At 38.0% G+C, this 21,782-nt stretch overlaps 1 protein-coding gene across 4 annotated transcripts in view; it reads right to left on the bottom strand.

Annotated features, from left to right (window-relative positions):
* Window positions 1-21,782, bottom strand: part of prkcz (protein kinase C, zeta) — a 111,739-nt gene that overhangs the window by 45,015 nt on the left and 44,942 nt on the right. For all 4 annotated transcript variants that reach the window (XM_084087362.1, XM_084087365.1, XM_084087364.1 and 1 more), the window contains one exon: window positions 5,046-5,131. In XM_084087362.1, the coding sequence (XP_083943488.1) occupies window positions 5,046-5,131 (86 nt within the window). The remainder of the gene's footprint in view (window positions 1-5,045; window positions 5,132-21,782) is intronic.

Here is a 21,782-nt window from a genome sequence, read left to right as displayed (position 1 = left end):
GTGCTGGATGAAATAGATTTCCATTTACAATGTGCTCCATGGAGTTAATTTGATAGGGATTTTGGCCATCATCCCTTACGACTACACAGAATGCAATGGAGGCAAAAAGTACAATCTGTCCAATGAAGCAGAACATGCCTTAAACTAATGAAGGGACTGAACACTGGAGTTGTTGGTATATTTGATAGTTAGGTCGTAATATTTATACATTCACACTTATGTACCACAAACGCAACACCTGCCGCCTCCATCACAACGGCAACAGATGCCACTTGCACTTTTTATGACATCATAAAATAATCTCTATGAATATGAATACGGTCTCAAGTTTTAAGAATATCTGCTTCTCTTTACATTTATATAAAAATGTAGAATACGGCCCCTTTAAATAGTTATTATTGGTGTCTAAAGGTAAAGGTTAAGTGTTAAGAGTTTGTTATCTCTGCCAATGGTGTTGAAAATACAGGTCAGTCGGCTAAGAGATGAGAGAAACCCAGGCTCAGATTTTATCGACCGTGCCCTCAGAAGAGCCAAGATGAGTGAAGTGCCTGGAAATGATCTCAGCGCATTACCACACACACACACACACACACACACTATTAAAACACTCACCATTAAAACAGTGCTATTACTGTCTAGAGTTTGTGCATGTCAATATCCATCACTTAATGCGAGTCATTTGAAATCTGCACTTTGTTTTCTTACCTGTTAAGGAAGGACATGCTAACAGCAGAGTTCAGACAAGGTCGGTCTTTCGTAGCATGAGCAAACCTTTTAAACATTTGAAATTTAATATCCACAGAAAAGATCAAGCCCTATGACATTCTCCCTTAAAAACAATATCAAAAAGATTTAAAAAACCACTACAAAAACACTAGATGTGAAGAATTACGACCATATCTCCATTTCTGTAACCGCTCCATTGCAGTTTGCTTAGTTTTAGGGGCTGTTTCTTTTATTACAAGTACCTGATGTCTAATTACGCTCTCGAGCTCCAACGCTCAGTCTGATACACCACAGACGCCACACCTGCCACCTTCATCGCCTCGGCAACAGATGCCAATTTCCTTATTTATGACATCATAAATTAATCTCTGTGAACTGCAGACTCAAATTTAAGGGTAATCTCCTCCTCTTTTCATTTTCAGACACAACACACGCGATCAAAGAGCCAAAACAACACGGACAAGCGGAAATAATCTCAGTAAACTGCACAAGTCTTGTGTCGTTCCGCCACATCACAGGAAAATAAACTTCTAGAAGTCGAAATGGGCTTTGAAATGCATCCGTGTTGTTTGTGAGAAGGACGTGACTTGATTATTCGGTCACACATATGATAGATGAAAAGCACATGGAAACAGTGAGAAAAAAAATTAATGGGTAAAACTCAATCTATTATACAGCCTTTAAATTGATTTGTTACAGATTGTACACATCATGTCTGTCCAAAGGGAGCTGCAAACTAAGAGACAAAGATAGATCCAGAGGTGCTGAATGGAGAGAGGGACGGAACGAGTCAGATCCTTAAAAGAAGGACAGAGAGAGGGAGAAACGTGACCCACTTCTGCTCTGGCCCTTGTTTCTATGGAGAATGAGAGGAGAGAGTGGAAAAGTAGCAGGAGGGCAGAATGTGTTCTCAGAGAGATAGAGATGCGCCAACAGGATGTTGAATGGACTCTGAATACTAGCTAACTACTTATTGACTACTATTTAAAAAAATAATAAGTGAAATAAGTATCATGCAACGTTAAATTATTTAAATGTTAGTATGCTACATTACTGTCAGAAGACTTTACATTGCATGTGGTTGGCAATGCATCTAGTTATCATCTTATGAATAAAAAATATATAATAATATAATTATAATATTTTGTAAATATGTATTAAACAATCACGTTATCAAATATTATTCAGATATTGAAAAAGAAAAATTATATTTTATATAGTTTATTTATATAATGTTAATCAAATAAGAAAATGTTATCAAATAATGATTAGAAAATAGATATTAACAATAGATGCTTCTCACTGGAAACGGAAGGTCTGGCCGGTTTGCAAATGTATTATAATTTCATATAAATATAATTCTTTTTTTGTAAAAATTATCTATATAAACAAATCTGATATAAAATTCAAATATAAAAAAAAAAAAAAAAAATTCAGAACATTATTTTTAAAATGTTAAAATTAATAAAATATAAATCAAAGAATTTTATTATTTCAGGATTTAAAGAAGAGATTCTTACATATATTCAATTCATATAGAAAATGTGCACACAGTATACATATAGTATGCTGTTTGGAACAATGTTTTTGTAATTCCGTTTGGTGTCACTAGTAGCGCAGAAATTATGCAGTGTATCTTTAAACAGCCACCATTAGCTTGGTTAAAAGTGTTTTACACTCATGGACTCAAATGGATGTCAGGAAATCTGAAAAATGAGACTCTACTCTAGACATGATTTTGGAGAACTGCTTATTTTGATGATGTCATCCTGCAGTTTAGCCATATTGCTCATAATGTGGTCAAACATTGATCCCCTTGTTAAAGAGACATGAGAAGAGTACTTAACGCACATTACCATGACACACACCTGCTGTGGTGAGGAGTTTTCCGAGGGCACTGTATTCATCATGTGTCTCTCTAAGCCTCTTTCTCTTTCTGTTTTCTTCTTATCCTCTATCTCTGCCAAGGGCCATTGAAACATCTCCAAGAAAAGGGACATTTCAGTGTTCGCAATAATAGCACAAGCGAAATTGAACAATGTCCCTCTCCCTCTCTCTCTTCTATCACTCTCTATTGTGTTGTTTTGGTGTTCTTCTTTGTCTGGCACATGTTCTGCTCAGTAAAAGAATGAAGACTACTGGAGGAAGAGGTCTGCATTAACATAACAAACCCTCAAGAGATGATATCTGATTAAAGGCAGGGCATCGCTGCATAAAAGAGACATCGCACTCAAGAGCCTCGGTCTATCTCTCCCTTCCCTTCCTATCGGCTTTCTATCAGTCAGTATGATAAACAATTCACTTAAGCACTAGATTGGGGTTGCAGTGGGAGAACTGGGGCTAAAACCAAACACTTTTCAAGCAGACCACTACACCACACCACCAAAAAAAGATAAAAAGGATAACACCAAAACCCTTCAACAGCTCCAGATAATTATTGATGGTTTAAGAGTCAGATACTTTTTGTAACAGTTCCTACTACAGTTTAATATGCTAACAGTTGCTATTTCACCAACTTATCAGCAGTCACTAGTAAATCTACAGATTTGTAACAGCTGTAGATATTCATCATAACAGTCAATATTATGCACTAAATATGCTTACAGTCACTACAACTGCTAACATGCTAACAGTAATCTAAATGCTAACAGTCGCTATTAGGGCTACTTAAAGGGTTAGTTCACCCAAAAATGAAAATTCTGTCAGTAATTACTCACCCTCATGTTGTTCCAACCCCGTAAGACCTTCGTTTATCTTCGGAACACAAATTAAGATATTTTTGATTAAATCTGAGAGCTGGATCACTCCTCCATAGGCTTCTAAAGACATTATAACTTGCTGGCCCAGAAAATGCATTAAAGAGATCGTTAATATAGTCCAAGTGACTACAGTGGCTCAATCTTAAGTTTATAAAGCGACGAGAATACTTTTTGTGAGCAAAAAAACACAAAAATAACGACTTTATTCCACTATTCATTTCCTTCTCTCTGGGCCTCGAGTTTTTTCACGTAGTATAACTGCGCAGCGCATCTGTGTTGTACGTCACACGTAGGCTCACTATTGGCCGACGCTGGTCATGTGTGTGATGCGTGTGACGTGCAACACAGACGCGCTGCGCAGTTACACTACGTGAAAAAACTCGAGGCCCAGAGAGAAGGAAATGAATAGTGGAATAAAGTCGTTATTTTTGTGTTTTTTTGCTCACAAAAAGTATTCTCGTCGCTTTATAAACTTAAGATTGAGCCACTGTAGTCACTTGGACTATATTAACGATCTCTTTAATGCATTTTCTGGGCCAGCAAGTTATAATGTCTTAGAAGCCTATGGAGGAGTGATCCAGCTCTCAGATTTAATCAAAAATATCTTAATTTGTGTTCCGAAGATGAACGAAGGTCTTACAGGGTTGGAACAACATGAGGGTGAGTAATTACTGACATAATTTTCATTTTTGGGTGAACTAACCCTTTAATCATTCAATCATTTATTCAGGAACAAAAAAAAAGTCATTTAAAGAGAAGGGTTAGACAATAAAAATATATTTGCTATTATTATATATTAAATAATTAAAAACACACTACCATTCAAAAGTTTGGTTCGATATAGTTTTTTTTATGTTTTTAAAATGAGTCTCTTATGTTCAGCTCTTATGTGCCGTAGAAACGCAACATTTTCAAATATTATTAATATTTAAAATAAATGTTTTGTCTTTAATATATTTTAAAATGTAATTTATTTCTGTGCCAGCAAAGCTGAACTCAGCGTCACATGATCCTTCAGGAATTATTCCAATACGCTGATTTGGTGCTCACGTAACATTCCTTATTATTATCAATGTTGAAAAACGTTGCGCTGCTTAATGTTTTTTCAGGATTATTTGATTGAAATTGAAATTATTTTGTACCATTATAAATGTCTTTACTGTCCCTTTTGATCAAATTAATGCATCTATGCTGAATAAAAGTATTAATAAAACAATTACAGTAAAGTACTTTTATTAAAATTAAAAAATAGCTTCACAGATTTTTTTTTAAAAACTCGTCTACAGTTGTTGCTTACAGCAGCTACAGACTCTTATCGCAACAGTCTACTTGCCCATTTTCAAGTGTATAACATCCACGACTTCAGAGTTATTAATGCAGCTCTCAAACATAAACAACTCTAAAAACCTCAAAAATGTGTTCGCTATTTGCCATAAACAAGATCTATCATGAAATGCACCCACAAACAGACCATAAATCTGAAGAAAGTGGGTTATACACATTAAGAATCCAATAAGATGTCCTCATTCAAGCTGGAGAGAACTAGAGACTTTAACTCACCCTGTTAAAGCGCTTGGCCTGGAAGAGGTGTCCGTTCACCCGGTACAGCTTCCTCCATCGTCTAGCTCCACGGCGATAGATCGATTCTAGGAGAGAGAGGAAATGGTTGTATAGGAGCAACATCGAGACTCGAGGAATGAAAAACAAATCAATTCCAGCACGGAACGAGGGAAGAGAACGAGAGACAGAAGAAGGGAGATGGACAGAGGTGTGGCTGGTCTTGACCCCGAGTGAATGTGGACGAATTTCAACTGCGACTGGATGAAAACATCCCCACTCAAAAGCAACGGGAAACAGCTATCCCTCCCCTCTCTCTTGCTCTCTTTCATTGCTTCAGTGTCTCCATCTGACCCACCCTCCTCTTCTCACTCTCTCGTTTCTTTTCTCTTGTCGATCTCTTATTCCCTGCAGCATCACTTTGGTCACATGTTAACTGTCTGATGTAAAAGTGAATAGGTAGGAACCTAAATAGGTTCAACCACAATGAGACTTTGATCTGCTGCATTTTGTCTTTATGTCTCACCACCTTGACAACATGAACGATTACCTTTATGAAAGGTTTTTGAGTTTATGTACACTCACAGACCAAAATACTGGCTTCAACTGAACTTACATACTATAAACCCTAAACAGTATATGCAAAACTAAGATTCATGTGTCCAAAATAGTGAGTTGAAATAGTATGCCAAATTCCATTGTCCATACATTCACTGAAAGTCAATAGGGTCCAAAACAACCCTGAGACATTTTCAATCTTTTTCTGTTCCACAGAAGAAAAAAATGACAGAATTAAAATTTTGGAGTGAACTATCCCTTTAAGTATCACATTTAGTAGATGAATTGCTGCTTATAAATGAAAACAATGTGGACATAACCAACATTTTGAATGGTATTTATCACTAAATATACAAATGATATTGCTCTTTTAAAGAGTTTAAATACCATTTAGTCTCTCTCACTGTCCATACAATGAAAGTCGATGAGGTCCAAAACAACACTGGACACTATTGACTTTCAATGTATGGGCAAATAAAACAGACATTTTCAATCTTTTACTGTTCCACAGAAGAAAGTAAGTCATACATGTTTAGAATGACATAATTGCTGTTATTGTCTAAAAAAGTATCACCTTTAGTGACAATGATGTTGACAAAACTAAATTATCAATGGAATTTATCACTGAGGATACAATGATATTGCACAAATAATGGCATTTAAACCCTGAAAGTCCCATATTGCCCTCGCTAGTGACCCACAGGTACCTCAGATACCCCAATATCTCTATGTCACGCTCTTATCTAATGTTCCAGTTAAGTTGGCAGACCTTTTTTTCAAGCATAAGTGAGAGGCTGAGAATTGTGCTTGAGCCCTGGAGATTTGCTCTGTCTGCTGCCGTTTCATGTTTCTGCCCTCAACTGCAGCTCAGTTATGTAAAACCGATAAATATTGAAATATTGTTGAAACTTTCAAGTGTCAGCCACTAATGAGCACCGGAGGAGATTCAAAGGCCTGGGACGCTTGTGTGTATGAGAGAGAGACATCTAAGAAAATGAGAAATTGAAAGTCTGTGTTAAGTCTTCAGAAACTACTGTGTGGCATAAAGCAAAAGCAGTGCTTGAATATTAAAGGGGTGGTTGATTATGATTTCACTTTTCTAACTTTAGTTAGTGTGTAATGTTGCTGTTAGAGCATAAAACAACATCTGCAAAGTTACAACACTTAAAGTTCAAAGCAAAGGAAGATATTTGCTTTTAAAGAAATCATTTTTTAAGGACTACAATAAACGGCTGGTAGGGACTACACGACATTCCTCCCGGGTTAGTGACATCCCTAACCCTAAAATTTACATAAACCCCACCCCCAGGAACACGATTTATAGATTATCATGGCAGAATATGCTAATCAATGACTAGAAGATAACTATAAGCTACCTAAATTCATCAACTAACCATTCAGAAACGTCCTGTTGCATTCTACATGTTGTCACTTCTTCTTGAGGCTCTCCATCTTTGTCCAACTCTGGTTTGAACATAAAAGGCTAAAAGTTTTTGAAAATTTCAGTGCTTGTCTTTGTGAGGTAAAAGGACACAGGCTGTTGAAACTCCGCCTTTTTTGCCGGGAGCAGCAGCTCATTTGCATTTAAAGGGACAGACACAAAAACGATGCGTTTCTGCTCACCCTCAAAAAGTGACAATTTTAACATGCTATATGAAAATATCTGTGGGGTATTTTGAGCTAAAACTTCACATACACACTCTGGGGACATCAAATACTTATTTTACATCTTGTGAAAAGGGCATTATACCACCCCTTTAAAACATAACACCAATAACAACACATATTCAGCTTTGGAGTGTACTAAACCTAAAATGTCACCGTGAAATGAACACTCGTCGCATATAAACACACCACACGCATCCAGACATTCAAAGTCTCGCTTTCATCAAAACTACACAACATGAATAATTTATTAATAGAACATGATAAAGCTGAAACTCACACAGTCTTCCAGAGGAATAACTGATGCCCCAACAGAACAGTTAGACATGAGGAGAGGAGCACATTTTTAAACTTTAACATCAAACCCCATGAGGCCAGAAAAAAAAAAATCTGTATTTTTTTCTTGTGTGGATTACATAAAGAAAAGCTTGCTAAATTATATGAATACTTGAAATATAATTCATAATTTACTAATACTATTTCTTACTGATCATATCATGAAACACATTAACATGATGTTGAAAAATTAGAATCTTGTTCCTAAAGAACCATGCTGTTGTCATTGGTCAGAAATACATGATGGCCCCGCCCCAAAATCACACCATTGGTTGAGCCAAAGTCGCTGTTGTCGGGCTGGTTAAACAAACAGAGCAATGTTTTGATGGGGCCACAGAGCAACAGTGTTTACACTTGTATCAACCTTTAATTAATTAACGCATATTAAGCTGAGAAAAGATTAAAAACAATGTCAAATTTCACCATTTAGAAGTGACATGCCTGGTTAAAGGTACAATAAAATACTAAAATTAGTACTGATATTTAAATATCAATTAACAATCAGCATCTTGGTCTACCTTAATGACAGTTCATGCAATAGTAAAGCTGATTTTTATTGTGTGGAAACCATGATACATTTTTGTCAGGATACTGTAATGAATAAAAAGTTCAAAAGAACAGCATTTATTTGAAATAGAAATCTTTTGTAACATTATAAAGGTCTTATCAAAATTTAAACATATGTATTGACCCCAAACTTTTGAATGGTGGTATATCTTAAAGGCATAGTAGCAAAAACACCCTTTTAACCCTATTAACTATGGCTGTGTCGGAAATCGCCCCCTTTACCTTAGGGCACTATTTGAGGGGACAGCCATTTATAGTGGTGTCTGAAACCATAGTGGACGTTATCCAGTGCACTTATTCAATCCCACAATGCACTACAATAATGTGTGTACAAACGACTAGAGAATACCCATAATGCAATGTGAGTCCTTTTTGATTGATTATTAAATTGTTTAATTACGGTTTATACATATTAGTTTCCATGACAGAGTTCAAGATAAATCTTTTCATTACTACTGGAGCTGCAAGTTTGTTAAGTTTCAAATAATTTCAAATAATAATAAACCGCAAGCACAAATTATGCAAAAGCAGCAGGTCTTCCGGTGCACTCAGTGCCCGCATTCACTCGCTTGTTTTCATTCACTCCCTCAAATGAACTATATTAGTGGACTCATGTAGGGAATAGTGAATGAGGGTATAGAGGGCAATTTCGCACACAGTGCTTGACTAATAATGGACCTCAGGTGAAAAATAAAATGCTACAGAAGTATATAACAAAGCACCCTTAAATTAATATATTTCTTAGTGCAAGTTATTATACTCTACCTTCTTCCAGCAAACAAACAATTCACAATGTTCCTCTCCTTCATCAAACGAGTGGACGACTTCAACAGAACTACAAATGATCACCCCCCTCACAGAGCACAATAACAGCTGCTCAGGAAACAGCTACGTGACGTGTTTGCTATCATAATCATCCAGATGGGCACCGAAACACCTGTTCTTCAACCTGTTAGGCAGCATGTGTAGGTCTAAAGCCCTGCCTGACATCTTGGTCAACTTAATTTCTCAGTGTCGAAGATGAAACCATGTATTTTGTTATGAACTACCTCAAGGAAGTCTCTCTTCTCAATCCCACAATCCTCACTGACTGTCACAGTCATAAATGGTCTCATAAGGTCCCATAAACCAAAGCAACTGTAAATGTAAACATGACTCTGACTTGCACTGGAAAACTTGGCACGGCAGGGTGGTTGGCTGCCACATCTTCCATGACATGTTAGTGATTTTGAGTCACAATGATGCATTCAAGTGATTCAGTCATGAAGGAGCTGCATTTAAAGGCTCTTTCCTGCTTGACAGAGCTCTTTTAGTAGAGCTGATACAAATCGCCTGGAAACGGCCTGGTTGAGGGTGCGGCAGGCACAAATTCAATTTTTCCATCATCGCCATGGCAACACACACTCTCTCCTGTGCCATAAGTGCCAGATGCCAGCAGCTCCGTGGACGTGAGAGCCGGCGAACACTCAAGCAAACACACCACATGCAATATACACTGAACAGCCAGCAGCGGCTACAGCAAAAACACAAAGCAGTTTGCCAAATGTTCTGCAACAAAATGCATCACTGACAACACTGTGAAGTGCAAAAACAGGCATCAAAGGAGGAACATCAAAAATAAGAACTAGAAGCTCTACTTTTAAAACTAGAAGCTGATCTGAGCTCCATTAAATCAGAGCAGTGTCTCGCTCGGTTATATAATCAGGGTGGTTTGTAGATATTTGCATCATAAGCACACTTTTTTTCATTCCCTGTAGCTCAACTGGAAAAGCACGCTGTTAATAAAGCCAAGGTCAATGTTCGAGTTGCAGGGAACACATTAATTGACTAGGCAGCTTGGAATAAAAGCATCTATCAGATGCAGAAATCATTTCTCAGTAGAATGTGATGGGAGGGGGGAACACAAAAGCTGTATAATTGAGCATTCTCTCTTCTCTTTCTGTTTTAAAGGAGCTGGATCTACGCATGTCAATCTGAAAGTGTTTGATCTTGCAAAACACTCGCAGGCCTCAGACAGCATCAAATCATCAAAAACAAATGCTAGATGACTCTTCTGAACAGACTGAATTAAGGCCGACCTAACACGGTACAGTAGCAAACAAAAATATCTTCAAATTCAAATATTTCTTTTTTGATTAACTGCTTTTTTCAATATGTGACCCTGGATCACAAAACCAGTCACATGTCCCACGGGTATATTTACAATACATTGAATGGGTCAAAATTATTGATTTTTCTTTTATGCCAAAAATCATTAGGATATTAAGTAAAGATCATGTTCCATGAAGATATTTTGTAAATTCCCTACCATAAATATATATAAACTTTTTTTTTTGTGAGTCGATGCAGCAAAATCGCGAACATAAATGGACAACTTTAAAGGCAATTTTCTCAATGTTTCGATTTTTTTGCACCCTCAGATTCCAGATTTACAAATAGTTGTATATCGGACAAATACTGTCCTATCCTAACAAACCATACATCAATGGAAAGCTTATTTATTCAGCTTTCATGTGATGTATAAATCTCAAGTTCAAAAAATTGACCCATGTGACTGGTTTTGTGGTCCAGGGTCACATATGCTAAATTATTGATATGATAAAACTGACCATTTTATAAATGCAAAAATAATACCAGCATAACACAGAACAAACAGGCTAAATATAGTGTTTACCAAATTATCATGTGACAGATGTATTTACAGCAGAATACATACACATACACACATATATAAACACACGCATGTATAAAATGGTTATTTCCCCATAGCATTATTTTTGCATTAAATACAAATTTTAGATTTTGTACAGTACAGGTCAAAAGTTATAAATATTACTATTTTTAATGTTTTTGAAAGAAGTCTCTCACGCTCATCAAGCCTGCATGTATTTGAAGAAAAATACAGAAAAAAATGTCATATGGTGTAATATTATTACAATTTAAAATGTATTTCTGTGATGCAAAGCTGAATTTTCATTAGCCATTACTTCAGTCTTCAGTGTCACATGATCCTGGAATCATTGTAACATGCTGATATATTATCAATGTTGGAAACAGTGTGTGTGTGTGTGTGTGCGTGTGTGAGAGAAATTGAGGGGCTAATTAAAAAGACAGAGCCGAGGTCTTTAGTGCTGCCATCGCTGAGATCTATCTCTAATCTTATTAACTTCACCCCTACAGGGAGAGACCAAGAGAAATCACACTGTGCTGTTGCCATAGTTACCCAACACTTTTTTTGTCATTATTTCTAACATTTGACCACAGAAAAGAAAGAGAAAGAGTACTCCGTGTCCACAACCAACATCTCTTAGGCTGGATGTCATGTGACCATATCGTCAACGTATTTACCAGTTCTTCCTGGGTTCTCAAGCTATTGTATGGCTTCTGACAACTTAACTATAGAGCGCTAGTCATATGAACCGCATTTATGGTGCTTTTTTGTGTTTATGTGTGAAAAAAAAATACTTTTGTGTACTACACTCTTTAAATAAAGGTTCCAAAAGGGGATTTTCACAGCGATGCCATAGATGAACCACCTTTGGTTCCCTAAAGAAATCTCAATAAACAGTTCTTGAAAAAAACAAAAAACATAAAAATTAAAAAAAAGAACCTTTGGAAACACTTTACAATAAGGTTTCATTAGTTATACTTTGGTTAACATGAACTAAGAATTAACAATACTTCTACATGTATTAATCTTACTTAATGTTAATTTTCAACATTTACAATACATTTTTAAAATTAAATGTTGTATTTGTTAACTTTGGTTAATGCACTGTGAACTACCATAGACAAAGATGAACAAATACTGTCACAAATGTTGACAAATTGTTAGTTCATGTTAGTTAACTACTGTTAAACGTACAGTATGGAATTTTTCGCCACTAGGGGTCGCTAACCTCTTTACAATAACAAAGGCGTAGTTTGATGACGCAACATTTGCTAAGAATTATGGATCTTGTCATCAACGTCAAGCCGACCGATCTAATAATGTTTATGGATGACTGAATACATCGATGTTTTTATCATGACTGTGATATGAAGCAGTTCAGGATTGCTAAGAGACAGCTATCAGCTCCACAAGCGACGCGAATCCCGCGGATATAAAAGGAATATGGACATTTCATTCTACCAGACTACACGCAAGAGCAGAATTACAACTCACAGGTCAGTTTATTAGACAAATTAAACTTGTGAGGTAACGCAGCACTGTTTCACTTGGTCTAACATTACACTATCACTCTAGTCTAAACTGCATTTGAATGTGTTGAAATGTATGTGTTAGTTTGTCTGTATGAGACTAGCAGTAAGCTAGATCAACATTAGAATAACATACAGATCATATTCTAACATTTTATCATTGTTGAACTATATAACATTGATTAGTTTTATGTAAATGTGCTCACCTGTTTAATAAAGCGGTCGAAGTCTCGGACGTGGAGCTCTCGTTTTTATACCGTCTATGGGAGCTCTCGGCATCTCAAAAACACCGCGCTGATATTGATTCTCGTTTTAGTTCTCCTTTTTTATCCAAAGTCTGCTTGCCATGGTCCATAATGTTTGAACGAAACAACAACAGCGTGCAGATAGACATTGCGAACTACACAGTTGTCCGCGTCAGTTTGGTTACTATCAGAGGGCTCTGGTTCATAGCTCTGGTTGCTATGGCAGCACGAGCGGAAACCAGGGACAACGCGGATATGACGCCATTGACGGCGACAAAACGGAAATAAAGAAACGGGACGTGTCTTCGAATTAAATTACAAATTTATCCTGGTTTGAAAGTTGTTGGAAACAGTCGGGATAATGTAAGTACACAACTAAAAAAAATATATAACATAGATATAGTGATTTTTGCTATTTTTAAAGCAAAAAAGTTACATATTGTGCCTTTAACTAATGAGACCTTATTATAAAGTGTTACCAAACCGTTTTTCACTATAAAGAACCTTTTGTTTTTTCACTATAAAGAACCACAGGCTCAACTCCCTCTTACTTTCACTCGCTCCTACGAGTCTACATCCCCACCAGAAGCCTACGATCAGTCAATGAGCGACGGCTCGTGGTACCATCACAGAGAGCCACAAAATCACTCTCCAGAACATTCTCATTGACGGTTCCGTGCTGGTGGAATGATCTCCCCACCCTCATCCGGAATGCAGAATCCCTGACAACATTCAAAAGACAACTGAAAACTCATCTCTTCCGTGAGCACTTAACCTCATAAAAAAATAATAATAATAATTCTTTCCTTTTCTTTTAATCCTCCCTTGTCTGGCTTATGCTACTCTGAGCAATGCCTGAACTTTGTGTTTTGAGCACTTCTTGCGTTGTTTTTGCCTCTTCACGATGACTCACTTAATTTAGTCCTCATTTGTAAGTCGCTTTGGACAAAGGCGTCTGCTAAATGACTGAATGTAAATGTTTTGTGCAATGGAAAGGTTTCGTTGATGTTAAAGGAACCATTGGATGCCAATAAAGAACCTTAAAGGGATAGTTCTGTCATCATTTACTCACCCTCAAGTTGTTCCAAACCTGTATGAATTTCTTTGTTCTGCTGAACACAAAAGAAGATATTTTGAAGAATATGGGTAACCAAACAGTTGTGGGGCATATGCTTAAAACACTATGGAAAAATACAATGGAACTCAATGGGGTTCATCAACTCTTGGGGTTCATCAACTCGCAGTCCAAATGTGCTAAACAGTGTCCAACAACAATAGTGAACATGTTCCTGAGATGTTACTAATATGAAACATTACCAACCTTATAGTTCATCTATCAGAACATTCTTTTGAACTTTCTCCACCTCTGAAATGGCTTTTCTTTTCTTTCCTTAAAATGAATTCTAGGTCACATTGGCATGAACATTAATATTAACAAATAACATAATAACCTACTTTTTATGATCCAATCAAACCCTGATGGCTAAAACTAAGAAAATCTTATTTCCCACTCATTTTCAGTTTCACCTGGAAATACGTCACACTATGGAAGTGAATGCGGTATCATGTAATTAATAAGGAAAAATCATCACAGTGGACACATTCATCACAGACATTAGCGCTTACTATACATACAATATGACGGTTTAATAAGAAAAATGACGGTGATCTTTCGCGCTTCTGATTGACTCTAATCATAACTGTGCTGTCATTCTCCATCCCTGCTGTCCTCAATTGCTCTGTCCTCTTTAACGGCTGCACTTAACCGATGACACCAACTGCTCAGTCAGAGCACGCTCATGAACTTACACACGTCATTATAAATCTGCCCTTGCTCCAGTGGATGGAGGGCGACGCTGCACCCGAGGGTATAAGCAAGACTGGAATAGAGTTGATGCTGGCATTCTCCACACTGAACTGAATTAGCACAGCAGAGATGTGATCACACAACACTACTTAGTCAAGTCAGTTGTTATCAGTCATCATTGTGACCGCACACACATGCGGTGCACTTAACATGTTCATTTGACCTTATTAATTAGACCTGGAATCATGCCAGTCACAATCACACTCAGTCATCTATTATCTGTGATGTCAGAACTGAAGACAGATGACAGGCATCTTGTGACTGCTGTTTATGATGGTTATGACTACAAAGAGGACAAGTGTTAAAACAACATGGTTGGTGTGTGTGTGTCCTGGTAAACCCAACATTATGAGGACAAAATGTCCCCACAAGGATGGAAATATCCAAAATGTAAAACCGCAGAAAGTTTTCTGTGATGGGTAACGTTAGATTTAGGGGTAGGGTTAGTGTATGGGGATAGAATTTTCAGTTTGTAAAGTATAAAAATCATTATGTCTATGGAATGTCCACATAAAACATGAAAGCACAACATGCGTGCATGTGTGTGGCGGATGTTGGTGAGCCTGGGTCAGGTCAGTTTGTCTTTTTATTCAGTGGAATTTGTTTAAAGTAAAGAATGCACAATAACATTATTTTGGTTTAATAAACTTTATTTAAACTTTCATTTGGAGTTAAGTGCGCACACTCTTTAACGTTTAGTTTGCTGAGTTTATTCTTGCCGCTCTTTTTGTTTGCTTGTTTGTTGCGTCTGAGCAGAGCCATATAGAGATATCTCTTTATTTGGCTCTGCGTCTGAGTCCCGTGAGCTGGTGCACCGCCATAAGGGGTTCGGGCGGAAACTTCGGACATATATACAGTTCCAGCCAATGATCGGACTTAGGCAATCAGGTAGGCTACTGACTTCAACGAGGCGGGTAATAATTTGGCAGGGGGTTGAAATGGGACTCCAAGTACTATTTTGCTTTCTTTTCTTTTATTTATGTATAGTAAGTACATTTATAAAGTGAAGTCATTAGTATTATATATAATATATAACTATAATAAACACTATAATATAAAAATAATAAACGATTATAATAGTGGTTGACTATTATTTGAAGTGTTTGTTTGTGTATATTTGATGTTTTCATATTTGTTTATTTTGTGTAATAGCCATTATGTGTCTGTGTATCCCCCTTTTTTGTTAATTGGTGCTGGCCACCAATGTATACATTTGTTAACTGTTTCTGTAGGAGTTAGTTGTGTTCTGTGAGAGAACAGGTCCTGTAGTCCCTAGACCTCTGTAATTGTTTGAGAGGCAAATGCAGTGACTCATGTTTATTGTAAGTTTTTTTTTCTCCTCTTTATTAATACGTTGGTTGGTTTACCTCAGTTGGGTTAACTTTTGCTTTACCAGGGTTCCCACTCTTTTCTTGAAATGATTTTCCAGGACTTTTCCAGGACATTTTCAAGACTTTTTCAGCTGCTACAGTGCGAGTCAAGTTATCACAACTAGCTGGGCGATATACCGATATTATCATATCGAGATATATTTTGAAACAGATGTGATATTGTACCTATACCGTTATATCTGTATTATAGTTGTGCAAAGATTGTTGTCTTTCACAATGCCACCTGCTTTCCTCTACTTGCAATGCCACACTACTAAAACAGAAGTTATTCTCTACTTTAGTTCATACACTGGTATTTTACTTGCTGATATCAGTGCACATTTGCCACAGAACTCACAAGACCGTAGTTTAGAGGGGCAAGTCCTACCAGCGTACATACTTGCCAACCTTGAGGGGGGGGGTGTCGTCATGGCCCGCCAAAAAGGGGTGTGGCTAGCCTATAAAACCCCCTCGCACAGGTTGCACAAGTGATTTCAGTCGACTAGAAGCGAAACCAAGTGCAGCACAAGCACGGCAGGCTACGCAACACTCGTTCCCTCTCTAGAGAGAACCGAGGTTACGTTAGTAACCGAGTGTCGTTCTCTTACGAGAGTACTCTCGTGTTGCGTAAGTTTAGCTTACGCTACGGGAAAACTCCTTTTCTCGAGAATACTGATATAACATACTGCATATTTTCTCTTTTTATTCGCCATGGTCTCTTCTTTCTTCCTTTTCCCCTTCCTCTTCTGCTTCTTTTTCCGTTCTGATTGCCGCGCTTGACTTCGAGGTGTAACCTTTATTATTGTTCGGTCTGAAACGGCGCCCAGTGACGGATAGTGTAGCAATATTGTTGTCCGGGTGGAAATCGGGAGAAATTCGTGAGAAAGGTCGGTCCGGGAGATTTTCGGGAGGGGCTTTGAAATTCGGGAGTCTCCCGGAAAAATCGGGAGGGTTGGCATGTATGCCAGCGTACTGAGATGTCAAATTGCGTACTTGCTACGCAAAATGCGTACATATTGGCAGGTTTGTGTCACGTGGGGCGCTGTGCTGGCTACATGCAGAAATGAAAGCAGACAGCTCCAGCCCAATATTACCAGAGCCTGTCTACGGAGAGCTTTGGCACTTCCTATTAGCCCCATTGTATCAATATTAACCAACTGCAGAACCGCAGAACCATACGTCATAGCAGTGTGAGGACGACAGCGCCAGCCTAACAGTCTGATGCCGGAAGTGGGCGGGGTAAAAACATCTAAGGGGTGGAGATGGGTAGGTTTAGGGGTGGGTTTAGCGGTCAGGGGGTGGAGATGGGTAGGTTTAGGGGTCAGGGGGTGGAGATGGGTAGGTTTAGGGGTGGGTTTAGTGGTCAGGGGGTGGAGATGGGTAGGTTTAGGGGTCAGGGGGTGGAGATGGGTAGGTTTAGGTATGGTATATGCAAGGTGGCTATGTATGGTATGCGGTTCCGGCATCAGACTGTTAGGCTGGCGCTGTCATCCTCACACTGCTATGACGTATGGTTCTGCGGTTCTGGTTGCAGTTCCATTAGAATTCCACTGGAGGTAATCGCGGGCGAGTGCAGACTGAATGGGAGTCAATGGGGCTAGACGGCTAAATTTGTCTCCCTCACCCGATTGCCATTGAGAAATCTCAGATTTTATTGTAGGTTTTGCAAGTTCAACATGGGTTATAGGTCGAAAAATTGAATGAACTTGTTTGTTCTTATGTCCTTTTGATTTCTTACAGGTTGAGTTGTTGTTGCCCATAACACGCTAGCATTCTGCTAATGAATATTGATTGGTCAGTGAAGGACTGATTACAACCAGAGATACTGCTTGATGGCATCGTGGCATCCGAAGCGGGACCAGAAACAAAACAAAAACTCTTCTAGCACGTGTGTTTACCTGTGTCAGCTGTGTTGTCGATGCCTCGAGAGAAAAGAAGGTGCAGAGCGCGAACTCACCAGAGTGAGTGAAGGATTGCCGTGAAGCAGTATCTCTGGTCGTACGATGTGTATGACGTTATTGGACATTTTAAAAGACTTTTTAAAGCAAATAAGTGAATATACAGCCATTCGTCTACATTTGAAATAACGAACTTGAGCGCGCAAAAGACGCGATATGTGAACAGGCCCTTAGACATTCTCTGATATTACCCGTTGAAGGCAGCTGAAAACAGACATACATGCGTAAAATGTTTAACCCGTTTCATCCACAAGGAGGGAAAATTATTTTCCAGGACAACGCAAACGTTTCCAGGACATTTTACTTTTTTTCCCATTTTCCATGTGTTTTCCAGGACTGGAAAATTAGTCTTTCATTTTCCAGGTTTTCCAGGTTTTCCAGGACGCGTGGGAACCCTGTTTACTTTTTGTAACCCCATTCTATGGAAATAAACCGTTCTTTTTTTTCCCTTTACTGGCCGCATCTATCACTGTGTGTGTGTGTGTGTGTGTGTGTGTGTGTGTGTGTGTGTAAAAATATATGTTTATAAACTCTTAAAGAAGTGTTTTTAATGTATACTTAGTGCATACATATTACATAATTTGCATCATAACTGACAACGTACATCTATGCTTATAAGCATCAGTAATCTCAGAATAAAATCTAACACCACCATTGTACTGGCCAATTAAACAAACTAAACCAAGCAATTACTTTATGCATATTTAACACTATGACAATAATGCATTAGAGAACCAGCACACTTGTAAAGATCTCACTTGATGAAACACGAGACAAATGCACCATTAATGGTAGCCTAAGTTAAAAAGAATTGATGCAGCTCCAGCGAGACTGCAGGTATAATGGCAGTGATCCAAATCTCTGACCTTAAATTGAACAATGGCTTTGGAGCCGGAAAGTCTACACTGGATTGCATTGAATATCTGCTACTGGCTATGAAAAGAGAGTAAGAACCGGAGTTATGGAATAATCAAACTTCATCTACACATCAGAACCCATCTCACGTCTGTATATAAATCCATGAAAGCATGAAAAGAAGACAGGATTAAATTTCATTTGCAGCTAAATATATTAACTAAATAGTAGATTGTTTTCTGTACTTTATCTGATAATGAGACTGACATCCTGTGTTAAAACCCAGTCATATCATAGACATTCCTCTGTTGCATATATATATATATATATATATATATATATATATATATATATATATATATATATATATATATATATATAGCTGATCCTTGATAAACTCACTATTAATAGATAAACTCACTATTTTAGCATAAAACTGTCTGTGCTGTGTATATACACTGAAAAATTAGTTTTTAATTAATAATTTTAACTAGTTTTCCAGACAAAATTTGTTAACATCCTTAAAACAAGTTATTTTTTAAGAAGCCACACTGTACAAAGTAATTAGCCTTTTTGCATAGATTGCATCTTGCATACAAGTGTGTTTTGTGTTTCTTTTTTTACTTTTTTAAATAAATTAAAAACAAGTGAAAAAAATCTGCCAGTGCATTAAGGCACATTACACTCATATTAAAGACACATTATCTGCAAACAAATCGTAATATCTTAAGCAGCATTGCTTCTCAAGTCAGTTGGTCTTGTTTCAAGAATTTTAGGATATTTTACCTGGAAAATAAGACAAAAAAACTGCCAATTTTTTGCAGTGTTGTTCAGCTTTTTAGAGTATCACATCATCTCCCAGGTTTGCTGCCTATGTAGAACATTAAATTTCAATTTCATGTCCCCCTCTCCCCACTGCTAAGATAAACGCTGTGAATACCTCCTGTGACAGTCGGAGAGCAGACCAGTATTGCGTCACCCCACATTCTTCCACCACCTCCACCTCCGGTCAGAGGAACTACGACGAGGGAACACAGCGGCACGAGAGTTAGAGTTGCACCTTGCAAGTTCTGGATCGACACGGAGAAGCCTGCCATGGCGTGCCACGCTGGCCCCAGAAAGCTCCAGCCAGGGCTGAACGTCCTCTGTGAGGGTCTTTGTCTGGTGAGCGAGTAAAGGCTGGAGGCTCAGAGAGCTGGACCAGTTAAAATGGGTTTGACTCACTTCCACGCATTGTTGGTTGGGCTGGCAGGAAGATGATAAAGGGGGCTTTTCCTTTGCTGTGCTTAGGGTGTGTAGGATCAAAGCAGGCAGTGGGATTTAAGCTGAATGAACAGCTGGGATTGAAGCGCACAGCTGGAATGCAGCAGGAGCAGAACATTTTAGCACTCTCTGTAAGGGCCCTTATATTTGGCCACTGAGACCTGAACATGAACACTGAAACACTAACTGTGCTTGGCCACTTCAAACTCACTCTTCTCAGAGAGGCTTTACTGCTAAAAACATTTTATTAATCAGTATTTCGTCTTGTTTTCACTAAAAATACTTAAATAATCTTAAGGCAAAATAAATGTATTATAAATATATAATTAATTTATATATATATATATATATATATATATATAAAAATCACTAACAATGATGTAAAGTCAGTTAGTAACAAAATCTGGCAACAGTTACACCCACCACTTAGAGTTTCCTGAGAAGAAGATCAGGACCTAAGATGACCTTTAATTAACTTTTTGACTAACAATCTAAATGGGTCATGGAAAACAGGATTTTCCTTGATCTTTAGAAGACAAATGCAGTTGCATGGCACATTTCTGGCCAAATTGTGTTGTGAACTTGCTAAGAGGCTGTTATTGGGGAGGACGAGATAACTGTAAATAAGAGTTGTTAGAAAGAAATGTGCAAAAACTGTACCTTTAGAAGTACAACAGCTTGTCACTGCGGCAGTACCCTTAAAAGGCCAACTTTGTGCCTTATCAACCCATAAAAGTTGCATTATAGTACCTTAGACCAGTAATACCCCAAGTTATAGTAATACCCTTAAAGACCGGGACACACTAAGCCAATGTCAGGCCGTTTTTGAGCGTCGGTCGGCTTAGTTTTTCCGGTGTGATCCGCAAAGATTGGCTCTAGTCGGATGCCGTTGTTTTTTTTTTGGGCCGATTCAGCATGTCGAGAGAGAACTCTGACTGGCTGTTCAGCTTAGCGCACAAGAATAAAAGTGAAAGTGATGAAAGCAAGCAAATAAGTCAAGATGGTACAGACAGAAGGCTGTTATAATAAGTTTTCTTAGAGTGTACTCATTACACAGGCAAATTGTTTAGTCAATCATGGTAGAGGTCATTTACATAGAATTCAGAACAGGTGGTTTTTGCTATTGTACCTTTAAAATTTGTCAGAAAGATTGGAAAAATATGACAAAACTGCCAAAAAACAATGCTATAAAAGTGTAGGGTATAGCCCTTAATCATATAACAGGGACAATAGCAGCTGAGAAAATGACAATGAGCGTGTTAGCGGCAGCCCGCTGAGAGGAGATGCTAATTTCAGCAGCAGACATTAACGTAATGTGTTAATTGACAGGGAGGAGCTTCATAAACCACTGCAAGGCAAATAACATTATGTTGAATAGGCTGCTTTGAAGTTTGTACTTAATTTAAAAGGAAGTTAATTTATCAGCCGTGTCCTAATCCAAAAGATTAGACAAAATGTTATTACTTTGGGAGTTAGTGTGCGGCACAAGACTAACCATTCACACACACAGACGCCTCTGATTCCTGTAGAGTGCTCTATGTATGCAATCGTATTGTTTTAACGTCGTTTTGAAGTCTCCCACAATGTCAGAGCAATCAGATCACAACACATTTTCACTCGTACACTCCTTGACTGCTGCCACATTTCGCTGTGATGTAACCCCTCTGATCTGCTCTCGCGTGGGATGGGAGTGTATCTGTACATTTCACACAGAGTGTGTGGGACTCACTGGACCAAAGCCAAACACACACACACACACTGCTTCTCTGTATACAATTGGTGAGTCAAGCCTTAAAGAACATTGTGACAACTGGCACCTACACAATATATTTGCATAAACATAATACAGCATATTT

Source organism: Abramis brama, assembly GCF_963993115.1.
Source record: "Abramis brama genome assembly, chromosome: 16".
NCBI lineage: Eukaryota > Metazoa > Chordata > Actinopteri > Cypriniformes > Leuciscidae > Abramis > Abramis brama.
The sequence above is the reverse complement of the archived record's forward strand: the minus strand, read 5'-3'. Positions and strand labels throughout refer to the sequence as shown.